Here is a 27,426-nt window from a genome sequence, read left to right as displayed (position 1 = left end):
CGCCCCAGAAGTGGCAAACTTTAACAGGGCAATTATTACAGAAGGGTTTCAGAAAGTGATAAAAGCTATTACTGCAAAAGGAACTAGGATGAGAAAGGTTCACGGCTCAGTTTTACTTAGCTATCCTTTATTCCAATGTTACTTTACCAATATAGAATGCCCTAGGAAAAGACTGAAAACTCCCCAATACATTAAATAAAGCCAGCATAACCTTAATATCAAATGATAAAGTTTTTTAAAAATAATAATATTGGCCAATCTTATAAAAACAGATGAAAACAATCTAAGGCAACCCCCTTTGGGTCCCCTCCCTTTGTACAGGAGCTCTGTTTTCACTCTATTAAATCATGCAACTGCACACACTTGTGGTCCGTGTTTGTTACGGCTCGAGCTGAGCTTTTGCTCACTGTCCATCACTGCTGTTTGCCACTGTCCCAGACCCACCATTGACTTCCACCCCTCCAGATCCAGCAGGATGTCCTCTGTGCTCCTGATCCAGTGAGGCACCCATTGCTGCTCCTGATCAGGCTAAAGGCTTGCCATTGTTCCTGCACAACTAAGTGCCTGGGTTCTTCCTAATCGAGCTGAACAGTAGTCGCTGGGTTCCACAGTTCTCTTCAATGACCCATGGCTTCTAATAGAGCTATAACACTCACCACATGGCCCAAGATTCCATTCCTTGGAATCCCTGAGGCCAAGAACCCCAGGTCAGAGAACAAGAGGCCTGCCGCCATCTTGGAAGTGGCCCTGCCGCCATCTTGGGAGCTCTAGGCACAAGGACCCCCTGGTAACATTTTGGTGACCACGAAGGGACCTCCAAAGCAGTGAATAATATTGAACCACTTTGGCTTGCTATTCTGTCCTATCCTTCCTTAGAAATGGAGGAAAATACCAGGTACCTGTCAGCTGGTTAAAAATAATTAGCATGGCCGCCAGACTTAAGACTCAGGTGTGAGGTTGTCTGGGAAAGAGCTTTCTAACAAACCCAAACCTTCTGGATTGGGAGCGTTGGTCTGCCTGGAACCAGCTTCCGCTTTCAATTTTCCTGGGATAGCTGAGGGCCGACTAGAGGCAGAAAGCTGTCATCCCGAACTCCTGGCGTTAGCTAGTTGAGATCATGGCGCAGACAGAAGTCTCTACTCAACAGATGCCCATGCGTACACCCCTACCTTTCCTTCTGACCCATAGCTTCTGGGTCCCGACCACGACTTTCTTGAAAGAGTAGCCCAAAATTCTCCTTACCTCTGAATCTACTTCCTCTGATCCCTGCCTCCTAGGTACTAATGATTCAGACTTTCATTTCCTCTAGCAAGCTGTAGTTCCAAAGGGATCTAAGGAAGCTCTACACTGCGTCCTTAGGCCCCTAGGCTACGAAGCCAGAGAGTCTTGTCCCTGGTGTCCCTCCCAATTTAGGCATACAGCTCTCGACATGGGCAGTTATGTGGGACCTGTTCCCCACCACCCTTGCCAGGGCCCCGAGTTTGTAAAGGGCTAGGAGAAAAGAGAAAAGAGAGACAAAGAGGGGGCCAAAGAGAGAAAGAGAAAGATAGAAGTAGTAAAGGAAAAACAGTGTGCCCTATTCCTTTAAAAGCCAGGGTAAATTTAAAACCTATAATTGATAATGGAAGGTCTTCTCCGTGACCCTGTAACACTCCAATACTACCTTGTTGTCAGGGTAAACAAGGGCGTAGCCCGAAAACACTGAGACCATTGACAACCCCGTAGCCTTCCTATCAAAAATCTTTCACCCAGTGACCCGTGGATGGGCCAAATGCATTCAGTCGGTAGCGGCAACTGCATTGCTAAAAGTAGAAAAATAATCTTTAGAGGAAACCTCATTGTGAGCATCTCACCAGTTCAGAATTATCCTAAGTCAAAAAAGCAAAAAGTTAGCTTACTAACTCAAATCTTAAAGTATGGGGCTATTCTGTTAGAAAAAGGTGATTTAACATTAACCACTGAAAATTCCCTTAACCTAGCAGATTTCCTAACAGGGGATTTAAATCTTAATTACCATACAAAGGTCTGACCAGACCTAGGAGGAACTCCCTTCAGGACAGGAGATAGAGGGTTCCTCCCAGGTGACTGAGGAAAAAAACACAGTGGGTATTCAGTAATTGATAGGGAGAATCTTGTGGAAGCAGAGTTAGGAAAATTGCCTAATAATTGGTCTGCTCAAACCTGCGAGCTGTTTGCACTCAGCCAAACCTTAAAGTACTTACAGAATCAAAAAGACTCTATCTCAATCCTGACTCAAAAGGTTACCTACACCCTCTCTGAAACGAATTTGCCTAAGAACTGTTGTTTATGGGAATGCATGTTGATGGGGCAGCTGGGGTGTTATGAAATGCTCAGGAACCCAGCCCAGCTCTAGAACTCACCTCTGAGTGCAAAGGCAACGTTGGGCACGCTGGTAAAGGACCACTAGAATCCAGCAGCCTGGACCCCTTTCTTTGTGGTCAAGAAAGGCGGGAAAACAGGTGCAGGACTGCTACATCAGTGAGCGTAACTAATCCGATAAGGAGAAGTCCATGGGTGGTAACGCACCCTGGAAAGGAATAAGCATTAAGACCATAGAGGACGCTCTAGGACTAATGCTCATCAGAAAATGACTCGGGGTGCTGGCATCCCTATGTTCTTTTTTTCAGATGGGAAATGTTCCCCCCAAGGCAAAGTACATCTCCTAAGATGTACTTTGGAGAATTGGGACCAATTTGACCCTCAAACGCTAAGAAAGAAATGACTTATATTCTTCTGCAGTACTGCCTGGCCACGATATCCTCATCAAGGGGAAGAAAGCTGGCCTCCCGACGGAAGTATAAATTATAACATCTTACAGCTAGACCTCTTTTGTATAAAACAAGAGGCAAATGGAGTGAAGTGCCATATGTACAAACTTTCTTTTCATCAAGAAACAAGTCACAATTATGTAAAAAGTGTGATTTATGCCCTACAGGAAGCCCTCAGAGTCTACCTCCCTATCCCGGCGTCCCCCCAGCTTCTTCCCCAACTAATAAGGACCTAAAAGGAGATAGACAAAGGGGTAAACAGTGAACCAAAGAGTGCCAATATTTCCCGATTATGCCCCCTTCAAGCAGTGCGAGGAGGAGAATTCGGCCCAGTCAGAGTGCATGTACCTTTTTCTCTCTCAGGCTTGAAGCAAATTAAAATAGACCGGGGCAAATTCTCAGATAACCCTGATGGCTATATTGGTGGTTTACAAGGGTTAGGACAATCCTTTGATCTGACATGGAGAGATATAATGTTACTGCTAAATCAGACACTAACACCAAATGAGAGAAGGGCCGCCATAACTGCAGCCCGAGAGTTTGGCGATCTCTGGTATCTCAGTGAGGTCAATGATAGGATGACAACAGAGGAAAGAACAATTCCCCAAGGCCAGCAGGCAGTTCCCAGTGTAGACCCTCACTGGGACACAGAATCAGAACATGGAGATTGGTGCCACAGACATTTGCTAACTTGCGTGCTAGAAGGACTAAGGAAAACTAGGAAAAAGCCTACAAATTATTCAATGATGTCCGCTATAACATAGGGAAAGGAAGAAAATCCTACTGCCCTTCTGGAGAGACTAAGGGAAGCACTGAGGAAGCATACCTCCCTGTCACCTGGCTAATAAAGGCCAACTAATCTTAAATGATAAGTTTATCACTCAGTCAGCTGCAGACATTAGAAAAAAACTTCAAAAGTCTGCCTTAGGCCCTGAGCAAAACTTAGAAACCCTATTGAACTTGGCAACCTCGGTTTTTTATAATAGAAATCAGGAGGAGCAGGTGGAATGGGGCAAATGAGATAAGAAAAAGGCCACTGCTTTAGTCATGGCCCTCAGGCAAGCGGACTTTGCAGGCTCTGGAACAGAAAGGCTGGGCAAATCCAATGCCTAATAGGGCTTGCTTCCAGTGTGGTCTACAAGGACACTTTAAAAAAAGATTGTCCAAATAGAAATAAGCCGCCCCCTCATCCATGCCCCTTATGTAAAGGGAATCACTGGAAGGCCCACTGCCCCAGGGGACGAAGGTCCTCTGAGTCAGAAGCCACTAACCAGATGATCCAGCAGCAGGACTAAGGGTGGCCGGGGCAAGTGCCAGCCCATGCCATCGACCTCACAGAGCCCCGGGTATGCTTGACCATTGAGGGCCAGGAGGTTAACTGTCTCCTGGACACTGGCACAGCCTTCTCAGTCTTACTCTCCTGTCCCGGACAACGGTCCTCCAGATCTGTCACTATCCGAGGGGTCCTACGACAGCCAGTCACTAGATACTTCTCCCAGCCACTAAATTGTGACTGGAGAACTTTACTCTTTTCACATGCTTTTCTAATTATCCCTGAAAGCCCCACTCCCTTGTTAGGGAGAGACATTCTAGCAAAAGCAAGGGTCATTATACACCTGAATATAGGACAAGGAACACCCGTTTATTGTCCCCTACTTGAGGAAGGAATTAATCCTGAAGTCTGGGCAACAGAAGGACAATATGGACAAGCGAAGAATTCCTGTCCCGTTCAAGTTAAAGGATTCCGCCTCCTTTCCCTGCCAAAGGCAGTACCCCCTTAGACCCGAGGCCCAACAAGGACTCCAAAAGATTGTTAAGGACCTAAAGCCCAAGGCCTAGTAAAATCATGCAGTAGCCCCTACAATACTCCAATTTTAGGAGTACAGAAACCCAACGGACAGTGGAGGTTAGTGCAAGATCTCAGGATTATCAATGAGGCCGTTGTCCCTCTATACCCAGCTGTACCTAACCCTTATACTCTGCTTTCCTAAATGCCAGAGGAAGCAGAGTGGTTTACAGTTCTGGACCTTAAGGATGCCTTTTTCTGCATCCCTGTACATCCTGTCAATTTTTGTTTGCCTTTGAAGATCCTTCAAACCCAACGTCTCAACTCACCTGGACTGTTTTACCTCAAGGGTTCAGGGATAGCCCCCGTCTATTTGGCCAGGCATTAGCCCAAGACTTGAGCCAGTTCTCATACTGAAGGACACTCTTGTCCTTCGGTACGTGGATAATTTACTTTTAGTCACCCATTCAGAAACCTTGTGTCATCAAGCCACCCAAGCGCTTTTAAACTTCCTCGCCACTTGTGGCTACAAGGTTTCCAAACCAAAGGCTCAGCTCTGCTCACAGCAGGTTAAATACTTAGGGCTAAAATTATCCAAAAGCACCAAGGCACTCAGCGAGGAACGTATCCAGCCTATATTGGCTTATCCTCATCCCAAAACCCTAAAGCAACTAAGAGGGTTCCTTGGCATAACAGGCTTCTGCTGAATATGGATTCCCAGGTATGGCGAAATAGCCAGGCCATTATATACACTAATTAAGGAAACTCAGAAAGCCAATACCTATTTAGTCAGATGTACGCCTAAAGCAAAAGCAGCTTTCCAGGCCCTAAAGAAGGCCCTAACCCAAGCCCCAGTGTTAAGCTTGCCAACAGGCCAAGACTTTTCTTTACATGTAACAGAAAAAAACAGGAATAGCTCTAGGAGTCCTTACACAGGTCTGAGGGACCAGCTTGCAACCTGTGGCATACCTGAGTAAGGAAACTGATGTAGTGGCAAAGGGTTAGCCTCATTGTTTATGGGCAGTGGCAGCAGTAGCAGTCTTAGGATCTGAAGCAGTTAAAATAATACAGGGAAGAGATCTTACTGTGTGGATATCTCATAATGTAAACAGCATACTCACTGCTAAAAGAGACTTGTGGCTGTCAGACAACCATTTGCTTAAATATCAGGCTCTATTAAAGAGCCAGTGCTGCAACTGTGCACTTGTGCAACTCTTAATCCAGCCACATTTCTTCCAGACAATAAAAAAAAGAACATAACTGTCAACAGGTGATTGCTCACACCTATGCCGCTTAAGGGGACCTTCTAGAGGTTCCCTTGACTGATCCCGACCTCAACTTGTATACTGATGGAAGTTCCTTTGTAGAAAAAGGACTTCGAAAAGCAGGGTACGCAGTGCTCAGTGATAATGGAATACTTCAAAGTAACCCCCTCATTCCAGGAACTAGCGCTCAGCTGGCAGAACTAACAGACCTCATTCAGGCACTAGAATTAGAAGGAAAAAGGGTAAATATATATACAGACTCTAATATGCTTATCTAGTCCTCCATGACCACACAGCAATATGGAGAGAAAGGGAATTCCTAACTTCCAAGGAACACCTATCAAACATCAGGAAGCCATTAGGAGATTATTCTTGGCTGTACAGAAACCTAAAGAGGTGGCAGTCTTAAACTGCCGGGGTCATCAGAAAGAACAGGAAAGGGAAGTAGAAGGGAACCACCAAGAGGACACTGAAGCCAAAAGAGCCGCAAGGCAGGACCCTCCATTAGAAATGCTTATAGAAGGACCCTAGCATGGGGTAATCCCCTCCGGGAAACCAAGCCCCAGTACTCAGAAGAAGAAATAGAATGGGGAACCTCACGAGGACGTAGTTTCCTCCCCTCAGGATGGCTGGCCACCAAAGAAGGAAAAATACTTTTGCCTGCAGCCAACCAATGGTAGTTACTTAAAACCCTTCACCAAACCTTTCACTCTCACTGCACCTCCTCCTTGCCGCTCTACTACCAGTAGCTCCCTTTACCAAGAGCTTCTATGGAGAATGCGGCTTCCCAGAAATATTGACGCCCCATTGTAGTTTTTCTAAAGGAAACCCCACTTTCACCACCCACACCCATATGCCCCTGCACTTCAGGTCATACATTTCAATTCCTGTGTCTTTAACCTCCTTGTTAAGTTTGTCTCTTCTAGAATCAAAGCTATAAAACTACAAATGGTTCTTCAAATGGGGCCCCAGATGCAGTCCATGACTAAGATCTACCGCAGACCCCTGGACCGGCCTGCTAGCCCATGCTCCGATGTTAATGACATCGAAGGCACCCTTCCCGAGGAAATCTCGACTGCACGACCCCTACTATACCCCAATTCAGCAGGAAGCAGTTAAAAGCAGTCGTCAGCCAACCTCCCAAACAGCACTTGGGTTTTCCTGTTGAGAGGGGGGACTGACAGACAGGACTAGCTGGATTTCCTAGGCCAACTAAGAATTCCTAAGCCTAGCTGGGAAAGGTGACTGCACTCACCTTTAAACACGGGGCTTGTAACTCAGCTCACCCCCGACCAATCAGGTAGTAAATAGGGCTCACTAAAATACAAATTAGGCTAAAGCAGGGGGTAAAGAAATAGTCAAATCATATATCGCCTGAAGAGCACAGGGGGAGGGGCAATGATCGGTATATAAACCCCAGGCATTTGAGCAGGGAGCGACAACCCCCTTTGGGTCCCCTCCCATTTTATGGGAGCTCTGTTTTCGCTCTATTAAATCTTGCAACTGAAACAAAAAAAGATCTAAATAAAATATGAAAAAAACAAATTCGGTAATTTTTGAAAGAACAGTTAAGCTATCCAAAGAAGGTTTATTTTTAAAATGCAAAGGGCAATTTGGAAAAACAAATTCTTTTTTTTTTTGCTATCTCCCCCTCACCCTCTTGTCTCAACCACCTGAGTTAACTGGGTTTACAGGCATGTGCCAGCATGCCAAGCTAATTTTTGTATTTTTTGTAGAGATAGAGTTTAGCCATGTTGCCCAGGCTGCTCTCAAACTCCCGAGCTCAAGGCCCACCCTGGCCTCCCAAAGTGCTGGGATTACAGGAATAAGCCACTGCACCCAGCCAGAAAAATTATTTTTAATCTAAAATGTATCAACATAATCCATCACACCAAGAAATTAAAGGTCTTAAGGATCCTTATTAGGATAGCTAAATAAAACTGAGCTGTGAACCTTTCTGGTCCTAAATTAAAGATGCCAAGATGGCACAGCAAAAGAAACTACCATCAGAGTGAACAGGCAACCTACAGAATGGGTGAAAATTTTTGCAATCTACTCATCTGACAAAGGGCTAACATCCAGAATCTACAAAGAACTCAAACAAATTTACAAGAAAAAAACAACCCTATCAACAAGTGGGCGAAGGATATGAACAGACAATTCTCAAAAGAAGTCATTTATGCAGCCAACAGACACATGAAAAAATGCTCATCATCACTGGCCATCAGAGAAATGCAAATCAATAACCACAATAAGATACCATCTCACACCAGTTAGAATGGCGATCATTAAAAAGTCAGGAAACAACAGGTGCTGGAGAGGATGTGGAGAAATAGGAATGCTTTTACACTGTTGGTGAGACTGTAAAGTAGTTCAACCATTGTGGAAGACAGTGTGGCAATTCCTCAGGGACCTATAACTAGAAATACCACTTGACCCAGCCATCCCATTACTGGGTTATGTACCCGAAGGATTATAAATGCTGCTGCTATAAAGACACATGTACACGTATGTTTATTGTGGCACTATTCACAATAGCAAAGACTTGGAACCAACCCAAATGTCCATCAATGATAGACTGGATTAAGAAAATGTGGCACATATACACCATGGAATACTATGTAGCCATAAAAAAGGATGAGTTCATGTCCTTTGTAGGGACGTGGATGAAACTGGAAACCATCATTCTCAGCAAACTATCACAAGGACAAAAACCAAACACCGCATGTTCTTACTCATAGGTGGGAATTGAACAATGAGAACACTTGGACACAGGAAGGGGATCATCACACATGGGAGCCTGTTGTGGGGTAGGGGAAGGGGGAGGGATAGCATTAGGAGATATACCTAATGTAAATGACGAGTTAATGGGTGCAGCACACCAACATGGCACATGTATGCATATGTAACAAACCTGCACATTGTGCACATGTACCTTAGAACTTAAAGTATAATAAAAATAAAAAATAAAGATGCCAAGATGGCACAGGATAAAATCTGACAATCATCCCTCCTAAACACTCTAATAGAATCTCTAATAGAATCAATCTCCTTAAATACAGTATCCTAAATAGCAAAACACTAAACCTATTTCAGTGGAAATCAGAAACTAGACAGAAATCACTGCAATCCTTATTGCTTAACACTATATTGGAGGTTCTAAAGCAGTGGTTCTCAACTGGGGAGAATCTGGAAATTGTATGGTGGCATTTCTGCTTGTTTGAGATCTGGGGCGGACATATTAGCATTTAGTAGTCGTTGGTCAGAAATGCTATGCAAAAGACAAAACTGCCCAATTTAAAACTAAGCAAATATAATGAAGAGCAATACATAAACAAGTAAATACAAATGACCAAATAAACTATGAAAAGATTCTCTCATCGTTCATGGTGAGAAAAATACAAATTAAAATAGCCATAAGATAGCAATTAATTCTCATCTGATTGGAAAAAAAATTGCAAGCTGAAATGCAAAAAGTTATGGGCTTTTTAAAAAGTAATCTGATTGATTATTTAGAGACGGAGTCTTGCTCTGTTGCCCAGGCTGAAGTGCAGTGACACGACCTTGGCTCACTGCAACCTCCACCTCCCAGGTTCAAGTGATTCTCCTGTCTCAGCCTCCTGAGTAGCTGGGACTACAGGTGGCTGCCACCATGCCCAGCTAATTTTTGTATTTTTAGTAGAGATGGGGTTTCACCATGTTGCCCTTTGGTCTCAAACTCCTGACCTCAAGTGATCCTCCCACCTCAGCCTCCCAAAGTGCTGGGATTACAGCATGAGCCACTGTGCCTGGCCATACATTTTTTTAAATATGTATTTTGTTCCATTAATTCCAATCTTGATGAGACTTATCAAGACAAAAGCACCAGTATATAAAGCAAAGCATATTCACAAGGATGTTTATAGTATTATTGCTCACAATAGTAAAACACTGAATACAAATTGCAATTCAATTCTGGCAAACAAGGTAGAGAGGCTCTTGCTCTATCAGATATCTACCCATAGTACCAAAAGAATAAAGACTGGTATTCATACATAAAAAGCACGATACAATAGACTAAGGGACCTTGCAATAGACCAATGCACATATGGAAATTAAACACGTTACAAAGTAGTAATAAACAGACTATTCAATAAGTAGTGTTCAGACAACCAGTTACTCATTTCGAAAAAAGAAAACAGGATCTCTTTCATCATGCTGAACAGCAAAATCAATTTCAGGTAGATTAAAGTCCTAAACACAGAAAAGCTTTTAGAAGACTATTCAAGAACTGAACATGACCAAAGGGTGGAGAAGAATTTCTTCAATTTAAAAATAGTAGAGAATATAAAGAAATAGATGAATATGCTTGACATTAAAAGTGACAATTTTTGTCCATCAAAATCTATAATCAAAAAAAAAAAAGAAGAAATACCACAGACTGGGATGAATACTGTACTTACAATTCATATAACTGACAGAAGAATTTGAAGTCAGATTAGATAAATCTGGTCAGGTGCAGTGGCTCACACCTGTAATCACTGGACTCTGGGAGGCTGAGATGGGAGGATCACTTGAGGCTAAGAGTTCAAGACTAGCCTGGGTAACATAGCGAGACTTCATCTCGATAAAAAATAAGATATTTTTATAAGGGAAAAAAAGAAAAAGAGCCCGCAGATCAATACAAAAAAGGAAAAAAAAATCTCGATTAAAAAAGGACACAAAGGACCTGAACAGGCAATTCATAGATGAGATACCAGAATAGGCACTAAAAAAAAGTGAACAGATGCATAATCTCAACAGTGAGAGATAAATTAAAATAATGACATGACAGGCCGGGCGCGGTGGCTCACGCCTGTAATCCCAGTTCTCAGGGAGGCAAGAGGCAGGAGGATAGCTTGAGCCCAGGAGTTCGAGACCTGCCTGGGCAATATAGCGAGACCCCATTCTCCAGAAAAAGGAAAAAAAAAAAAAAGACAAAAGTTCACATTATTTTGGCAGGTTTAATGTCTACCGACCTTACAGGTTGGCAAGAAGTTGGCACTATAAGAAACAGTATTCAATGAGGAGAAATTCTAAGGTAGTATGCTCACTTTGGAGAATCATTTGGCAATATCTAGTAGAGCTGAAGTTATTGTAATACACTACAACACAGAAATCCCACTTCTGGGTGAATGGGCTAACCCAGAAATACTCTCGACGATGTATCTAAGGATGAAGTTTTATAACATAAAATAATAACTAGTTTAGGAATACAGACAGAAGAACTAAAAGTACATTATAGGAAAGATAAATACCAAGTTCAGGATGTGGGGAAGAGAGAAGAAAATGATCAGAGAGAGTAAACAGATAACTATATTGACAACTTATTTCTAAAGCTGGTTAATGGGTGCAAAGGAATCCTTTATACCTTTTTGTAAGCCTCACTGATCTCAAAACAACTTTTTTTTTTTTTTTTTTTTTTGAGACAGGGTCTTGCTGTGTCACCCAGGCCAGAATGTAGCCTCCCAAGTAGCTGGGACCAGAGGTGTGAATCACCACGTCTGGCTTATTTAATTAATTAATTTTTTATAGAGATGGGGTCTCTCTACATTGTTCAGGCTGGTCTCAAACCTCAGGGCTCAAGCCATTCTCTTGCCTCGGCATCCCAAAGTGTTGGGTGGGGGACTACAGGACTGAGCCACAGCACCCGACCTCAAAACAAACTTAATGAAAAAAGTATACTTCTTAATATAAAACTAAGTTACTTTCTAAAGTTCCTTTTGCCTGAACTATGAAGAGTAACTATTAATTAAATCTCAATGTAGTAAAGTAAAAGTGACTCATAAAAGAAAAGATGCCATTTAGCTCTCTTCTAGCTAGTCAGCAGGACGTGTTATAATGAAAAATTAAAATGAGACATGAAGAGCTAATTCAAGGAGGCAGAAGTCTTTTTCAAGAATAGAAAGTAGGCTGGGCACGGTGGCTCACACCTGGTGGCTTCCAGCAATTTGGGAGGCTGATCACTTGAGGCCAGGAGTTCAAGACCAGCCTGGTCAACATGGTGAAACCCCACCTCTACTAAAAATATAAAAATTAGCCCAGCATGGGGGTGCACACCTGTAGTCCCAGTTACTCAGGAGGCTGAGGCACGAGAATTGCTTGAACCTGGGAGGCAGAGGTTGCAGTGAGCTGAGATCACACCACTGTATTTCAGCCTGGGTGGCAGAGCAAGACTCCATCAGAAAAAAAAAAAAAAAAAAAGTAGAAAGTAAAATTAATATAACCAGTATCTTTCAAATCTTCACTGTGTTCTTACTCTATCATGTATTCTGAATAAGCCACCATATTGAATTTCATACTTATCAATATATTGCCTTTTCTTTAGTTTTACTAAATGTTTGTATTCCCAACACTGCATTGTTTAGTTTTGCATATATTTAAATTTTATATAAATGCAATACATGTATTCTCTTCTTTGACTTGCCTTTTTAAATGAACATTATGTTTTTGAGATTCATCCATGTGATTATAGATCTCAGAGAGATAAGTAAGAATCTGGGGCCTGGTAGCCAGGGCAAGAACTTAAAATTTTTCTGGGAATGAAACTGGGGAGCTATTGGAGGAATTTTTTTTATTTTTGTTTTTGAGACAGGCTGGAGTGCAGTGGTACGATCATGGTTCACTGCAGCCTTGACCGCTCAGGCTCAAGCAATCTTTCTGCCTTAGCTTCCTGAGCAGCTGGGACCACAGGTGCATGCCATGATGCCCAGCTAATTTTTTTTTTTTTTTTTGAGGCAGAGTCTCACTCTGTTGCCCAGGCTGGAGTGCAGTGGTGCAATCTTGACTCACTGCAACCTCTGTCTCCTGGTTCAAGAGATTCTCATGCCTCGGCCTCCAGAGTAGCCGGGACTAAACAGGAATGTGCCACTGCACCTGGCCAACTTTATATTTTTAGTAGAGATGGGGTTTCACCATGTTAGCCAGGCTAGTCTTGAACTCCTGGCCTCAAGTGATCCATCGACCTTGGCCTACGAAAGTGCTGGAATTCCAGGTTTGGGCCACCAAGCTTGGCCCCAGCTAATTTATTTTTATATTTTGTAGAGACAGGGTCTCTCCCTCGATTGCCCAGGCCGGTTTTGAACCTTGAGCTCAGGATGATCTTCCTGCCTCAGCCTCCCAAAGTGTTGGGATTACCAGTGTGAGCCATTGTGCCCGGCCCTATTGGAGGATTTTGAGCAAAGGCTGATTTGACTTGCAATGTAAAAGCATCCGTCATATCACTGCGGTGTTAGGAAGAGATTAGGAGGGAAGGGTAGAAGCAAGAAGACCCCTTAAGGGGCTACTGTAGGTAATCCAAATAAGAGAAGATGGTATTAGGAGTGCAGATGGTAAAAAATGGTCAGATTTGGAAACATTCTGAGTAGAGATTTCAAGGGGTTCCTGACAATTTGAATATGAGGTATAAGAAAAGAGAGGGACCAGGATGCCTCTAAGGATTTGGGTCTAAATCAGAAAAACAGAGCTGTCATTAAGCAATAGAGAGAGGCTGGATGTGGTGGTTCTCATCTATAATCCCACAAGTTTAGAAGGCCAACGCAGGAGGATTACTTGAGCCCAGGAGTTTGAAACCAGCGTGAGCAACATAGGGAGACCCTATCTCTACCAAAAAAAATTAAAAAAAATTAGCCCGGCGCCGGGTGTGGTGGCTCATGCCTGTAATCCCAGCATTCTGGGAGGCCGAGGCAGGCATATCACCTAGGTCAGAGGTTTGAGACCAGCCTGGCCAACATGGTGAAACTCCGTCTTTACTAAAAATAAAAAAATTAGCTGGGCATGGTGGCAGGTGCCTGTAGTCCCAGCTACTCAGGAGGCTAAGGCAGGAGAATCACTTGAACTCATGAGGTGGAGGTTGCAGTGAGCTGAGATTGCACCACTGCATTCCAGCCTGGGTGACAGAGTGAGGCTCGTTTCAAAAAATAAAATAATTAGACGGGCATAGTGGCATGTGCCTGTGGTCTCGGCTACTTAGGAGGCTGAGGCAGGAGGATCGCTTGAGCCTGGGAGGTTGAGGCTGCAGTGAGCTGTGATCCTGCCACTGCACTCCAGCCTGGGAGACAGGCAAGACCCCATCATTCACTCACTCATACATACATACATATATACATATATAAGAATAAAATGATAAGGAGATAACTACAGGTAGAACACATTGTAAGGAGTTCAGTTTTGGAGATACTGAGTAAGCAATTCCTTATATAAACCTGGAGGTGGAGCAGGGAAAAAAGCCTAAATTGGAGATAGAAATTTGGAAATAATAAACATAACAAATGGTATTTAAAGTCATGAGCTGTACAAGATTACTAAGGAAGTGATATAAACAGAGAAGAGGAGGATAAAAACCCAAAGCCTAAGCTCTGATGTACCTAACAATAAGAGATCTGAGAAAATACATATTTAAGAAAATCAAAATCAGCAATCTTGTTTGGACCAATGGGTAAAATGGGTTATGACATCTTATAGGAACTCCAATTATATACAAAATAAGTACATCACCAAAAAGGGAATCTCTTAACTTTTGTCAGATAACCAATACATGTGTAAATTGGGTTACAAATTGAGAATGGGTGAAGGCAGATTTAATATGATTCAGTGAAACAGAATTATATTACTAGAAAAATAACTCAAGAGTTTAATTACATTGATGGCATGTGTAAAAATCGTATTTACATGTAAAAGGAAATACATTTTTCAACTTATTAAGAAGGTCTAGAGTTACACACATATGAATACTCACTGGACAGTTATAAATGTTACTTTATATACTAGAAAGATAATTGCATTATTTTTACCTAATGAGCAGTTGCTTTGCATTCTCCCATCTGTTGAACAACGTAACATGGTGCCAACCACACGGCCTCCCACGACAATGACACGTACATCCCGTCCATGAGACTCTTTAACATACTTCTGGAACAGGTATGGCGCTTCATGGCGAATAAGATGGCTTAGATCAGCCAAATGGTGCTTATCTCGAGCCAAGAAAACAGCTTTACCTATGATTGAAAAGAATAAAAATACATGTTAAGTTATCAATTGTGGGCAGATGATACCTATTATCTGAATCTTCTTGTATCACAATCTGCTATTTCAGAACCAATTACATTTTTTTTTAAGTTTTCCTTGTTAGAACTGTTTTAACAGTGAAATAATACAAAAATATATAAAGACAAGGTAAATAGTCTCCTTTTACTACTCTCTAAACTCTTTCATGACAAACTAAAATTTATTTTGATATATGCTGAGGCAGGGGTCTAGATTTGTACTTCTCCAGGTTAGCCAATAATGAAACCTTATTCACTAGCAAAACTTTTTATCTCTGAATTAAAACATGTGTGATATATTATTATACAATACATTGATATACGATATTAGGATATAGTAATATAGCAGTATGTTACCTCAATTTATTTCTGAATTCTCTAGCCTGTTCCACTGCTCTATTTGTCTATTTTTGTGCCAATGGAAGTGGCTGTTTTTGATATATGGTTCTAAATTCTTCCCATGGTGGGGAGGGGAAAGGAGGGATACTGAATCTATGTCACTTCTGGCTGAATCTAGGAGGGCTTGTGATTGCTCCAAACAAGAGAATATAGCAGAAGTAATTCTATTATGACTTATAAGGGTAGACCATAAAAGGTCATACAGATTCTTTGTTCACTTTAGCATTCACTGCCGGAGGCCTGAGACTCTAGGCTGCTCTACTGGAGAAGCCAAATATAAAGAATCCAGTCAATAGTTCCAGTTGAACTCTGATCCAGCCATCCCTGCCGAAACACAAAATATGTCACTGTACTCAGACTGATGTATCATTTTATGCCTTAAAATTCTACCTTAGGCTGGGCGCAGTGGCTCACACCTGTAATACCAACACTTGGGGAGGCCGAGGCGGGTGGATCACCAGAGGTCAGGAGTTCGAGACCAGCCTGGCCAACATGGTGAAACCCCGTCTCTACTAAAAATACAAAAAACAAAGTAGCTGGGCGTGGTGGCGGATGCCTGTAATTCCAGCTACTTGGGAGGCTGAGGCAGGAGAATCGCTTGAATCTGGGAGACAGAGGTTGCAGTGAGCTGAAATCACGCCACTGCACTCCAGCCTGGGCAACAAGAGCAAAACTCCATCTCAAAAAAAACACAAAAAACAAACAACAACAACAACAAACTACCTAAACTACCTTAATTCAAAGTCATTAAGATATTTTCATATGCCATCTTGTAAAGTGTTATAGTTTTACCTTATGCATTTAAGTCTTCAAACTATATATCTTTAGAGGGCAATGACTGGAGTTAGTGATCTAAGGTCTTATTGTTTCTTTGCCTTTTTTTAGACACAGTCTGGCTCTATCGCCCAGGTTGGAGTGCAGTGGTGTGATCTCGGCTCACTGCAACCTCCGCCTCCCGGGTTCAAGCAATTCTCTTCCCTCAGCCTCCCGAGTAGTTGGGATTACAGGCGTATGCCACCACATCTGGCTAATTTTTGTATTTTTAGTTGAGGCGAGGTTTCACCACATTGGCCAGCTGGTCTTGAACTCCTGACCTCAGGCGATCCGCCTGCCTTAGCCTCCCAAAGTGCTGGGATTACGGGCGGTCTTTACATTATTGAGGAAGATACAGACATTAACTTGAGACTCAGTCTAAGTATGTATGTTAAAATCTCTAGGTAACCAGTAAACAAATAGCTTTTAGCCAAACTGAACAACTCATAGTAGCCTTCTGTAAGTCTGAGGTATTATGCATCTAACAATTTCCCTCTAACTATTCTTCAAAGTCACTCATATTAATAAGCAAGAATAGTTTCAAAACTATATACCTTACCAACAACTCATACATACCTCTATGACCCCGCGTATTCTTTACTACCATTGGGAACTCCAGTACTTCAGCTTCATCAATCATTTTAGCAAAATTTTCGTGGCCACCTGGTTTGAGCAATACAAAAATTTAAGACAAACAGCAGCAGAAGTATTTTGTGATCAATTTTATCAACACTAAAGACAACCAACAGCACAAGGAAGTTGAAGGTAAGAGCCTGATGGCTATCTTTTTTTCTTGGAGAAAGTATGTTTAAGTTGAAAATATAACAGAATATCAGTTTAAAACAAATAATAGCTCTCTTAATCTATACATATTCTGATATCTAACTTAAGTATCTTTCAGCTAAAGAGTTTCCTAATTCTATGCCATTTCTCATGTTTTTATCCTTATTATTCTCCCACACAAATAACAGAAGCCCCAAGATTTACTTTAATATATTCAATTCCCTGCTTGGATTAAGGAACTGAAGAATGAGTTGGTTAAGATCTATCCAAGGTTGAAGAGATGCTGCACACATTGACACACTCTCTTTTTATTATCAACAAACACACACACACCAATTTTTCTTATCTCCATTACTAATCAGAGTTCTTTCTACACTAGGGTAACTAAGCATCCTGGGTTAAGTCTCCTTTCTTATTCTTTTTATTGCCCAAAAACAAATGATACAATAACAAGATTAGAGCAAAAACAGATTGTAGCTACAAAAATCAGCATGATTAGAGAGAAAAGCTGAGACAGGAAAAAGTCCATTAAACAAGTGAAATACGAGAAATTTGTAGCATTGCAAAATTATGACTTGGTCACCAAATTTTAATCCTTCATCAACAGAACAAAGGTAATACTTGTTAATTTGGTTAACCTTTTTTTCCTTCTTTCCATTCTCATAATATCAAAATTGTACAATCATGTTATAAACTATTAATATCCCCAAAGCACTAAAAACACAGAATTCTCAACTTATATTAATTCTGTCTCTTCTTATGCAATTGCTAAAAACAGAAACTGCGTCCACACATGCCATACAGGCTTGGTGGGGGTTGAGGGGGAAGAGTTCCTTTTTTAAAAAATATTAACAATAAGGAGAGGACAAGGGTTCTTTTGTAAAGCCTCATGAAATCTCCAAGCACTCTACTGGATATTTATTTGGAGAAATACCTTTATGGAAAACTCTGCACTGATTTAAGTTTGATCTTTTCCAAACAAGAGAATTAAAGGCAGGAAATACATTAGCAAAATATTGTTTAAAGCAGTGCTACTCAGAATGTGGTCCTGTAACCTATGCCTGTATAGGACTTGTTCACTACTGTTATGTGGTCAGATAAATACAAAAAGGGTAGGCAGCAGAAGCTTTTATAGCAATCTGGCACTGCTGTGATCATTTTATTATATTTTACATGAGTATTAATCTACCACAGATTGATCTTTTAAAAAAAAAAACCCTTTTACCAGAAGTTCGAAAGCATTGCTACACCTACTAAAGTGTTACTTTCTTTAAAAACATTAAAATATTTATCAAAATGGTACTGAAGAAAATGAAAAACTAATGTCATAAAATTAGAATTATCTTTTACCACAGAGGTTGGCAAACTAAGGCCTGCAGGTCAAATTTGACCTATCGGCTGTTTTTATAATAATAAAGTTTCATCGGAACAAAGCTACTCATTTGTTTAAGCATTGTCTATAACAGCTTTCATGCTACAACAGCATTACGGAGGGTTACCAGAGAACTTATGGCTTGTAAAACCTAAAATACTTATAATCTTGCCCTTTACAGAAAAAGTTTTCTAACCCTATTTTCCCCCATAATATGAGACAAATCTTAAGATATAATTTATAATTATCCTGTCCAGTGTGTTAAAACTGAAAGACACTTCTATAAGGTGTTCTTTCATGTCTGTAAATTTATCCTATTAAACTATCAGTGGTTAATATTCAGGCTATGTATGCTCTTTAGTAGGCTCACCATAAGAGAAAGTATCTGGCAGAGGAACACCATGGCCAGCCAACTCTTGAAATGTCCAGAACTTATTAACGCAGTTCAGGATGGCTTGAGGTCGGTTCATTAACCGACATCCCATCTTCTCTAGATGGCGCAAAACAGTGATGTCACTATCACTTTGCACCCAAGGGGTTGGTACTCTGACTACCACCACTTGTGGGTAGGCAGTGATTAGCTCTCCATTGATCCGCAGACCTGAAATATATAAATACAAGACCAAAACCATTAGAGGGAAATATACAACAAAATAGAGGAATAGTAATACGCCAAAGTTTGGATCACAAAATGAAATGTACTATTTTGTTAATATTAAATTGGGATAGAGATACTCCTAAGAAAAAAGAAAATTTAATTAGAAAAATCTGATTAAAGAAATTATAGTACACATCACTACAATGAATTACCACATAGCCATTAAAAAGAATGTCATAAACATATATGTTCAGAGATGAACAAATGCCCAGATACATAATGCTGAGTTTTTATTTTAAAGGGCAAATCTGAGAAAAAGTTTTATTTGTGCATACACATAAAGAATACCTAAGTGGGCCGGGTGCAGTGGCTCATGCCGTAATCCCAACACTTTGGGATGCCAAGGTGGGTGGATCACGAGGTCAAGAGATCAAGGCCATCCTGGCCAACATGGTGAAACCCCAACTCTACTAAAAATACAAAAACTAACTGGGTGTGGTGGCAGGCACCTCTAATCCCAGCTACTCGGGAGGCTGAGGCAGGAGAATCACTTGAACCAGGGAGGTGGAGGTTGCAGTGACCAGAGATCGTGCCACTGCACTCCAGCCTGGTGACACAGAGAGACTCAAAAAAAAAAAAAAAATCTTAAGTGGTTTAACAATTTAAACTGGCTTCCTCTGAATATGACTGGGTGTCAAGACAGGAAAAAGGTTGAAGAGAAAAGTTTAATATTGTGCCCTATGCAATTCTCAATCTATATTATGTTTTGTATGTTTTTTAAAAAGTGAGAACATATGCCTCTATAATGAAAAAAGAAAATAATTTTTTAAAATAAATGTTTCTTGAACATTTATCCAATACCATTCTATTTAGGAAGACCCCAAATAATACACAAACAAGGTATTTATATGAGTTGCTTCTTTTTTTGAGACAAAGGCTCACTGTCACCCAGGCTGGAGTGCAGTGGCATGGTCTCAGCTCACTGCAACCTCTGCTTCCTGGGTTCAAGCAATTCTCCTGCCTCAGCCTCCGGAGTGGCTGGGACTATAGGCGTCCGCCACCATGCCTGGCAAATTTTTTTGTATTTTTATTAGAGATGGAGTTTTACCATGTTGGCCAGGATGGTCTTAAACTTCTGACATCGTGATCTGCCTGCCTCGGCCTCCCAAAATGCTTACAGGCATGAGCCACCACGGCCGCCCCGAGTTTCTTCTTAAACCCTATTTTCATTTTTAAAAAAATTATATATATATATAAAATATAGAAATTGTGTGTATGAATATAAATTTTTTTGTGTATATATATATAATATATATATATATGCGCACACACACACACACACACACACACACACACACACACAAATAATCCCACCTTGTCTGTGGGGGATGTTTCAAAACCCTCAATGGATGCTTGGAACTGTGAAAAGCCTAAACTGTAAGAACTATATATACTGTTTTTTTTCCTATACACACATACCTGTGATAAAGTTTAATTTATAAATTAGGCACAGTAAGAAATAATAACTAGTAAAACTGGACAATTATAACAATTACTGTAATAAGAGTTATGTAAATGTGGTCCTTTTCTCTCAAAATCTTATTGTACTGTACCATGGGTAACTGAAAACTGCAGAATGCAAAACCATGGGAAGCAAAACTGTGGCTAGGGAAGACTACTATAGTTGTTTAAAACATTCAAACACAAAACTACAGAACATATTCACCTTCCATACAACATTCTAGGTACTTACGGTTATTAGTATGTATTTTCCCTACTGTCATCTAAGTATACAGAAACATATATAGATATATAATCACTTAAAGTTATTGGCTGGGTGGTGGCTCACACCTGTAATCCCAGCACTTTGGGAGGCAGAGGCGGGTGAATCACCTGAGGTTGGGAGTTTGAGACCAGCCTGGCCAACATGGTGAAACCCCATCTCTACTAAAAATACAAAAATTAGCCAGGTGTGGTGGTGCATGCCTGTAATCTCAGCTACTCGGGAGGCTAAGGCTGGAGAATCGCTTCAACTCGGGAGGCGGAGGTTGCAGTAAGCTGAGATTGTGCCACTGCACTCCAGCCTGGACAATAGAGTGAGACTCTGTCTCAAAAAAAAAAAAAAAATTGTACCAGAGACATCTTTCTGTATCAGAGTATATATAGCTTCATTACTTTAGGTGGGCTGAATGGAATTACATTTTATAGATACACCATATGATCAATTCCTTACTAATAATTGATATTCATCCAGTAAATATTAAGTACTATGTGTCAGATTCTTTTCTATATGGTCAAAATAGATTGATAAATAAGATAAGGTCCTTGCTCTCGAAGCTTTCTAGTGGGAGACAGACAGTATATTAATTTTTATGGTATTAACTTTTAAACATGGTAATAGTTCTGATGGAAGAAAAATCAGGGAGGTAGAACTAATGGCAAAATTAAGGCATAAACCATGAGCCGGGGGTGTGTGTGTTTAAAAAAAGAGAGAAAGGACAATTCAAATGTAAGGCAGAGCATAAATCACGGGGCAAAAATGTTAACAATATGTGTGTCTCTCTGCGATTTGTATTGATGGTATTGATGTACAGTAAAAGATATGGTTGGTCAGGTGAAGTGTCAAATATGCAAAGCCGTATGTTCTGAACTAAAGAATTTATATCTGTTCTGATTAGGAGAACTGAGAGTCTGTGCTGTATATTGCCTGCTGATAGTCCATGCCATCCCATCTTTCAATTCTTCCCCTGTACGTATAGTAGGGACTAGAAGCATTTTCCATATACTCCTCTGCCAGCAGAATTCCATCTTGAGAATCCACCACCAAGATGACAATTATACAAAATTTTGGCCAGGCCTGGTGGATTACTCTGTAATCCCAGCACTTTGGGAAGCAGAGGGAAAAGGATTGCTTGAGATTAGGAATTCGAAACTAGCCTAGGCAACATGAGATCCACGTCTCTACAAAAAAACTTTAAAAATTAGCCAGGTGTGGTTGTGTGTGTCTGTAGCCCTAGTTACTCAGAAGGCTGAGGTAGGAGGATAATTTGAGCCCAGGAGTTTAAGACTGCAGTGACCTATGATCAACCTGGATGACAAAGACCCTGACCCTAAAAGGGAAAAAAAAAGTTTTTTGAAGGTGAAAAAAGTAGAAATTATTCTCCAGGAGCACCCATGGGTAGGTATGTGGTCATCAGCAGATGTGAGGTTTGCCTGTGGCTAACACCATTCTCCTCACAATCATTTGTTACCAGCATCTTGATATCTTTTTCTTTTTTTTTTCTGTTTGAGACAGAGTCTCACTCTGTCGCCCAGGCTGGAGTGCAGTGGCACTATCTTGGCTCACTGCAACCTCTGCCTCCTGGGTTCAAGCAATTCTCCTGCCTCAGCCTCCTAAGTAGCTGGGACCACAGGCATGCACCACCACGCCCGGCTACTTGTTTGTATTTTTTAGAGATGGGGTTTCACCATGTTGGCCAGGCTGGTCTCAAACTCCTGACCTCAGGTGATCTGCACACCTCAGCCTCCCAAAGTGCTGGGATTACAGGCATGAGCTCCCGGCCCTTGATATCATTTCTTAGGCTTTAGCAGTGACTTGCCTAGATAAGCAAATCTAAAGAGCATTCTAAAAATTGAAAAAAACCTCGGCGCCAGTTTGAGGATGCAAAATTTTGAGATAAGGATATAGAGAATGGGAATGTTAAGAAGGGAAGCTGGTTTGGGGCAGAAGATGTTGGATTTGGATCTAGATAGGGAAGACGTTGGTAATGACATAAGGATTTTAAAGTAGAATTACTGTACTTGAAATGTAGACTGGAACTATACATATATGTATACAGTCATACTGGTGGAGTGAAAACTGTATATTTATGTTTAAATATTAATTTATGGGGTCAGGCTCAGTGGCTCACGCCTGTAATCCCAGCACTTTAGGAAGCCGAGGTGGGTGGATCACCTGAGGTCAGGAGTTCAAAACCAGTCTGGCCAACATGGTGAAACCCTGTCTGTACTAAAAATAGAACAATTAGCCAGGCATGGTGGCAGGCGCCTGTAATCCCAGCTACTTGAGAGGAGGAGGCAGGAGAATCACTTGTACCTACGAGGCAGAGGTTGCAGTGAGCTGAGATGGAGCCACTGCACTCCAGCCTCGGCGACAGAGTGAAATTCTGTGTTAAAAAAAAAAAAAAAAAAAAGGCTGGGTGCAGTGGCTCACGCCTGTAATCCTAGCACTTTGGGAGGCTGAGGAGGGTGGATTACCTGAGGTCAGGAGTTCAAGACCAGCCTGACCAACATGGAGAAACCCCATCTTTACTAAAAATACAAAATTAGCCGGGCATGGTGGCTCATGCATAAAATCCCAGCTACTTGGGAAGCTGAGGTGGAAGAACTGCTTGAACCAGGGAGGCGGAGGTTGTGGTGAGCCAAGATCCTGCCATTGCATTCCAGCCTGGGCAACAAGAGTGAAACACCATCTCAAAAAAAAAACTTATGGGAATCAGCCTGAGAACAGCTAAAGAAATAGGAATATATAAGTTGAAAATATGAAAGTAAAAAAGGGACACCTAGGACCTCAATAAGAGCCAGGAGAAGAAAGTAAAACTTAAAGGAAAAAAATCAGTTAAAAAAACAAACCAGCAAGGCCAGCCACAGTGGCTCACGCCTGTAATCCCAGTACTTTAGGAAGCTGAGGTGGGCAAATCACTTGAGGTCAGGAGTTCAAGACCAGTTGGCCAACATGGCAAAACCCGTCTCTACTAAAAATACAAAAATTTCACAAGGACAGAAAACCAAACACTGCATGTTCTCACTCACAAGTGGGAGTTGAACAATGAGAACACACAGACACAGGGTGGGGAACATCACACACCAGGCCCGTTGGCAGGTGAGGGGCTGGGGGAGGGATAGCATTAGGAGAAATACCTAATGTAAATGACCAGTTGATGGGTGCAGCAAACCAACATGGCACACGTATACCTATGTAACAAACCTGCACGTTGTACACATGTACCCTAGAACTTAAAGTACAATAATAAAAAAAGAAAGAATTTTTAAAAATGCAAAAATTAGACATGGTGGCACACACCTGTAATCCTAGCTACTTGGGAGGCTGAGGCTGGAGGTACACTTGAACCTAGGAGGCAGAGGTTGAAGTGAGCAGAGACTGCCACTCCACTCCAGCCTAAGCAACAGAGCGAGACTCCATCTCAAAATAAATAAATAAAGTTTAAAAAACTAGCAAAATCTACAATTATTAAATAGTATTATAAAAAATAAGAAAATCAGGAGAGAACAATCAAAACCATTAAATGAAAGAAACAAAACAAGAAGATTAAATTTTGAGAAAAGCTTGAGTCATCAGGAAGAAAGACAATGTAAATTGTCAAGAAAAAATTCAACCATTATTACCTTGTCATTATGCTAACCTGGAAACAGCTTTTGCTCCTTTTTAAAAATGGGATAAAGAAAGCAAAAAACTGTTCCACTCTCCAGTATAAACAGCCTATCTGTTGCCACCGGAAAATGGGAGTGCTCTACCCAAAGTATAGTTGGATCTGCACAGTGTACTATGGGGGTATTAGTGAGGATGGAAAGAAATTCAATGCCTCCTGTAACAAATACCTGATGTTATTCTAGGAAAACAGAAGTGATCCAAGGCTGGAAAGATGAATGTGAGCCAAAAAGTCAAAGTGGCATCTCTTAGGACTCTGCCTTATGAGCTACTGATCTCTTGAGCACTCACCAAATATCACTCATGCCTTTGACGCAGAGCTTATAAATGGATATAAAAGGAATGGTTTCTTCCCTTAGACCCATGTTATTTAGTAAACAGATGCACATAATTGTTCAAAGAACTTTACCCACGATTCCACTCTCATTGTAAAAACATGTATTCCAACTGAATGTGCTTTGTTTTCAACCCCATTTCCTCTAACACATATTGTCTTTTTAATAAACATCTTAAACCCCAACTTAAAAATTTTTCATCTAGCTTGTTGACTTAATACTGAAATTAAGATTTTGGTACAAATATTTTAGATATAAGTTTCGGATCAGTGTATAATAAAGTGCTAACGTAACAATAAGGTTAATAAGTTAACCCTCGAACAGCAATGGGGTGGGGAAGCAATCTTTGTTCCTGTTGATTAGGATATAAAAGGTATTGTGTGTATTAAAAGGTTGCTGCTGTTGTCAAAGCAGAGTGACATTGTTAAGGGCTGATCATGCTCTGATCTGAATGGTAACAATCTCTCCCTCCCCATAATTAAGTGGGAAAATTCTGTTTTTTGAAAGCAGAGTTTGGCTATACTCTTAATAATAGTAAGTACTAGTGGACAGAGTTTGGCTATACTCTTAATAATAGTAAGTACGAGTGGTTTTCTTCTCAGGAATCAAGGAACAGATAAATGGCAGCCTCCTTCCTTACTGATATTTACTTTCATTCCATCCTTGAGCGTTCCAGATGATTTTTTAGGACTTCCGGAATTTTTTTTTTTTTTTTTTTTTTTGAGACAGACTCTTGCTCTGTCACCCAGGCTAGAGTGCAGTGGCACAATCTCAGCTCACTGTAACCTCTGCCTTCCAGGTGCAAACAATTCTCTTGCCTCAGCCTCCCAAGTAGCTGGGATTACAGGTGAGCATCACCACACCCGGATAATTTTTGTATTTTTAGTAGAGACAGGGTTTCCCTATGTTGGCCAGGCTGGTCTCCAACTCCTGAGTTCAGGTGATCCGCCCGCCTCGGCCTCCCAAAGTACTGGGATTCCAGGCCTGAGCCACCGTGCCCAGACTGCTCTTCTTTTTCAATCTCTTCAGAATCTCTGCAGAAGTAGAGACCAGACATAATCTACCATGGGTGTTCACAGGAGGTGGTGCCATGCGTTTGCAGAACTTCCCAGGGCCAACATCTACCACATTGGACCCCCTGAGAGAGCTCCCTTGTTGCTGCATGGGATGCCAATGTCCACACAGTGCAGAGAATCTGTTACACAGAGTAATGGTCGGCAGGTTAACTAAGATGTCTCTGTGAAAGGTTGGTGGTCAGCCTTGGGATCAATAACCATCAGAAGGCACAGCTCCTGGAAGGCTGCCTGGACTTGGTTAGTGAAGGTTCCAAGAGTCAAGCAGCCAGCAACAGGAGTGGCTCCAGTGGCGGTAGCAAACTTCAGCACAGGCTGCCAGCCAGCATTCCTAGAGGATATATCACTGACATCAATACAGTTTTCAATGGCAACAACAGAAGGAGCTGCCAGTAGAAGCTTCTCCCAGGTCCTCTTCAAATTGATGATGCAGATGCCATCACTTTTTCTTTTATAGATACATATTCCATCTGAAAGTGAAGGGTGGTGCCCCCTAAGTGGGTTCCTGCTGCAAGGAACTTGAGGACATCCTCCTCCTCCATGTGCTCTTTGTAGGACATAAAGGTTCCAGACACCATGAAAACTTCCCTGTAAGTTACGATGAGAAGGCCACACGGACCCCTCCCTCTCTAGGTAGCGTAGAAAGGGACAGTGTCATTCTTTAGGATGGCAGTAGAAACCACAGAATAGTCAAATGAAAAGCATTAAAATCCACATGCTTTCCCTTCTACTTTTTAGGCTAAAACTATAGATGATTAATGATTTTTATGTTAAATGTGTAACAAATGTTATTAAAAGGCTCTCCAGCCGGGCATGGTGGCTCATGCCTGTAATCCCAACACTTTGGGAGGCTGAAGCGGGCGGATCATGAGGTCAGGAGCTTGAGACTAGCCTGGCCAACATGGTGAAACCCCATCTCTACTATAAATACAAAATTAGGTGGGCATGGTGGCGCATGCCTGTAATCCCACAGCTACTTGGGAAGCTGAGGCACGAGAATTGCTTGAACCTGGGAGGCGGAGGTTGCAGTGAGCCAAGATTGCACAAGAGCAAGGCTCTCTCAAAAAAAAAAAGCTCTCCTTTTTTAATAATTTAAACTTTTATTTTAGATTCGGGGGTACACATGCAGGTTTGTTACATGAGTATATTTGCATGATGCTGAGGTCTGGGGTATAACTGATCCTGTCACCCAGGGAGTGAGCACAGTACCCAATAGTTAGTTTTGGTCTTGCTCTGTCGCCCAGGCTGGAGTGCAGTGGCGCCATCTCGGCTCACTGCAAGCTCTGCCTCCTGGGTTCACACCATTCTCCTGCCTCAGCCTCCCAAGTAGCTGGGACTACAGGCACCCGCCATCACGCCAGGCTAATTTTTGGATTTTTAGTAGAGATGGGGTTTTCACCATGTTAGCCAGGCTGGTCTCGATCTCCTGACCCCATGATCCACCCGCGTCACCACCCAAAGTGCTGGGATTACAGGCATGAGCCACCGCACCCAGCCCCAACAGTTAGTTTTTTAACCCGTGCGCCGCTCCCTCCTGGTTCTTCTATTTTATTGATTTATTTTTTCCTTCCATCAAGTTATACTTCAAATTGAAGAACTGATTCTCCTTTTTTTTTTTTTTAAGATGGAGTCTTGCTCTGTCACCCAGGCTGGAGTGCAGTGGTGCGATCTCGGCTCACTGCAACCTCTGCCTCCCAGGCTC

The 27,426-nt window shown here is 41.7% G+C and overlaps 1 protein-coding gene across 15 annotated transcripts in view; it reads right to left on the bottom strand.

Moving 5' to 3' along the window:
* Window positions 1–27,426, bottom strand: part of RIMKLB (ribosomal modification protein rimK like family member B) — a 103,620-nt gene that overhangs the window by 14,903 nt on the left and 61,291 nt on the right. For all 15 annotated transcript variants that reach the window (XR_010147750.1, XR_010147751.1, XM_016922651.4 and 12 more), the window contains 3 exon segments: window positions 18,640–18,870; window positions 16,691–16,777; window positions 14,651–14,854 (listed from right to left, as the gene is read on the bottom strand). Coding sequence is in view for 13 of the 15 variants with exons in the window: in XM_016922651.4 (XP_016778140.1) it covers window positions 14,651–14,854; window positions 16,691–16,777; window positions 18,640–18,870 (522 nt within the window). In the remaining 2 variants the exon portion in view is untranslated.

This window comes from Pan troglodytes, chromosome 10, assembly GCF_028858775.2.
Source record: "Pan troglodytes isolate AG18354 chromosome 10, NHGRI_mPanTro3-v2.0_pri, whole genome shotgun sequence".
Lineage (NCBI taxonomy): Eukaryota > Metazoa > Chordata > Mammalia > Primates > Hominidae > Pan > Pan troglodytes.
The sequence above is the reverse complement of the archived record's forward strand: the minus strand, read 5'-3'. Positions and strand labels throughout refer to the sequence as shown.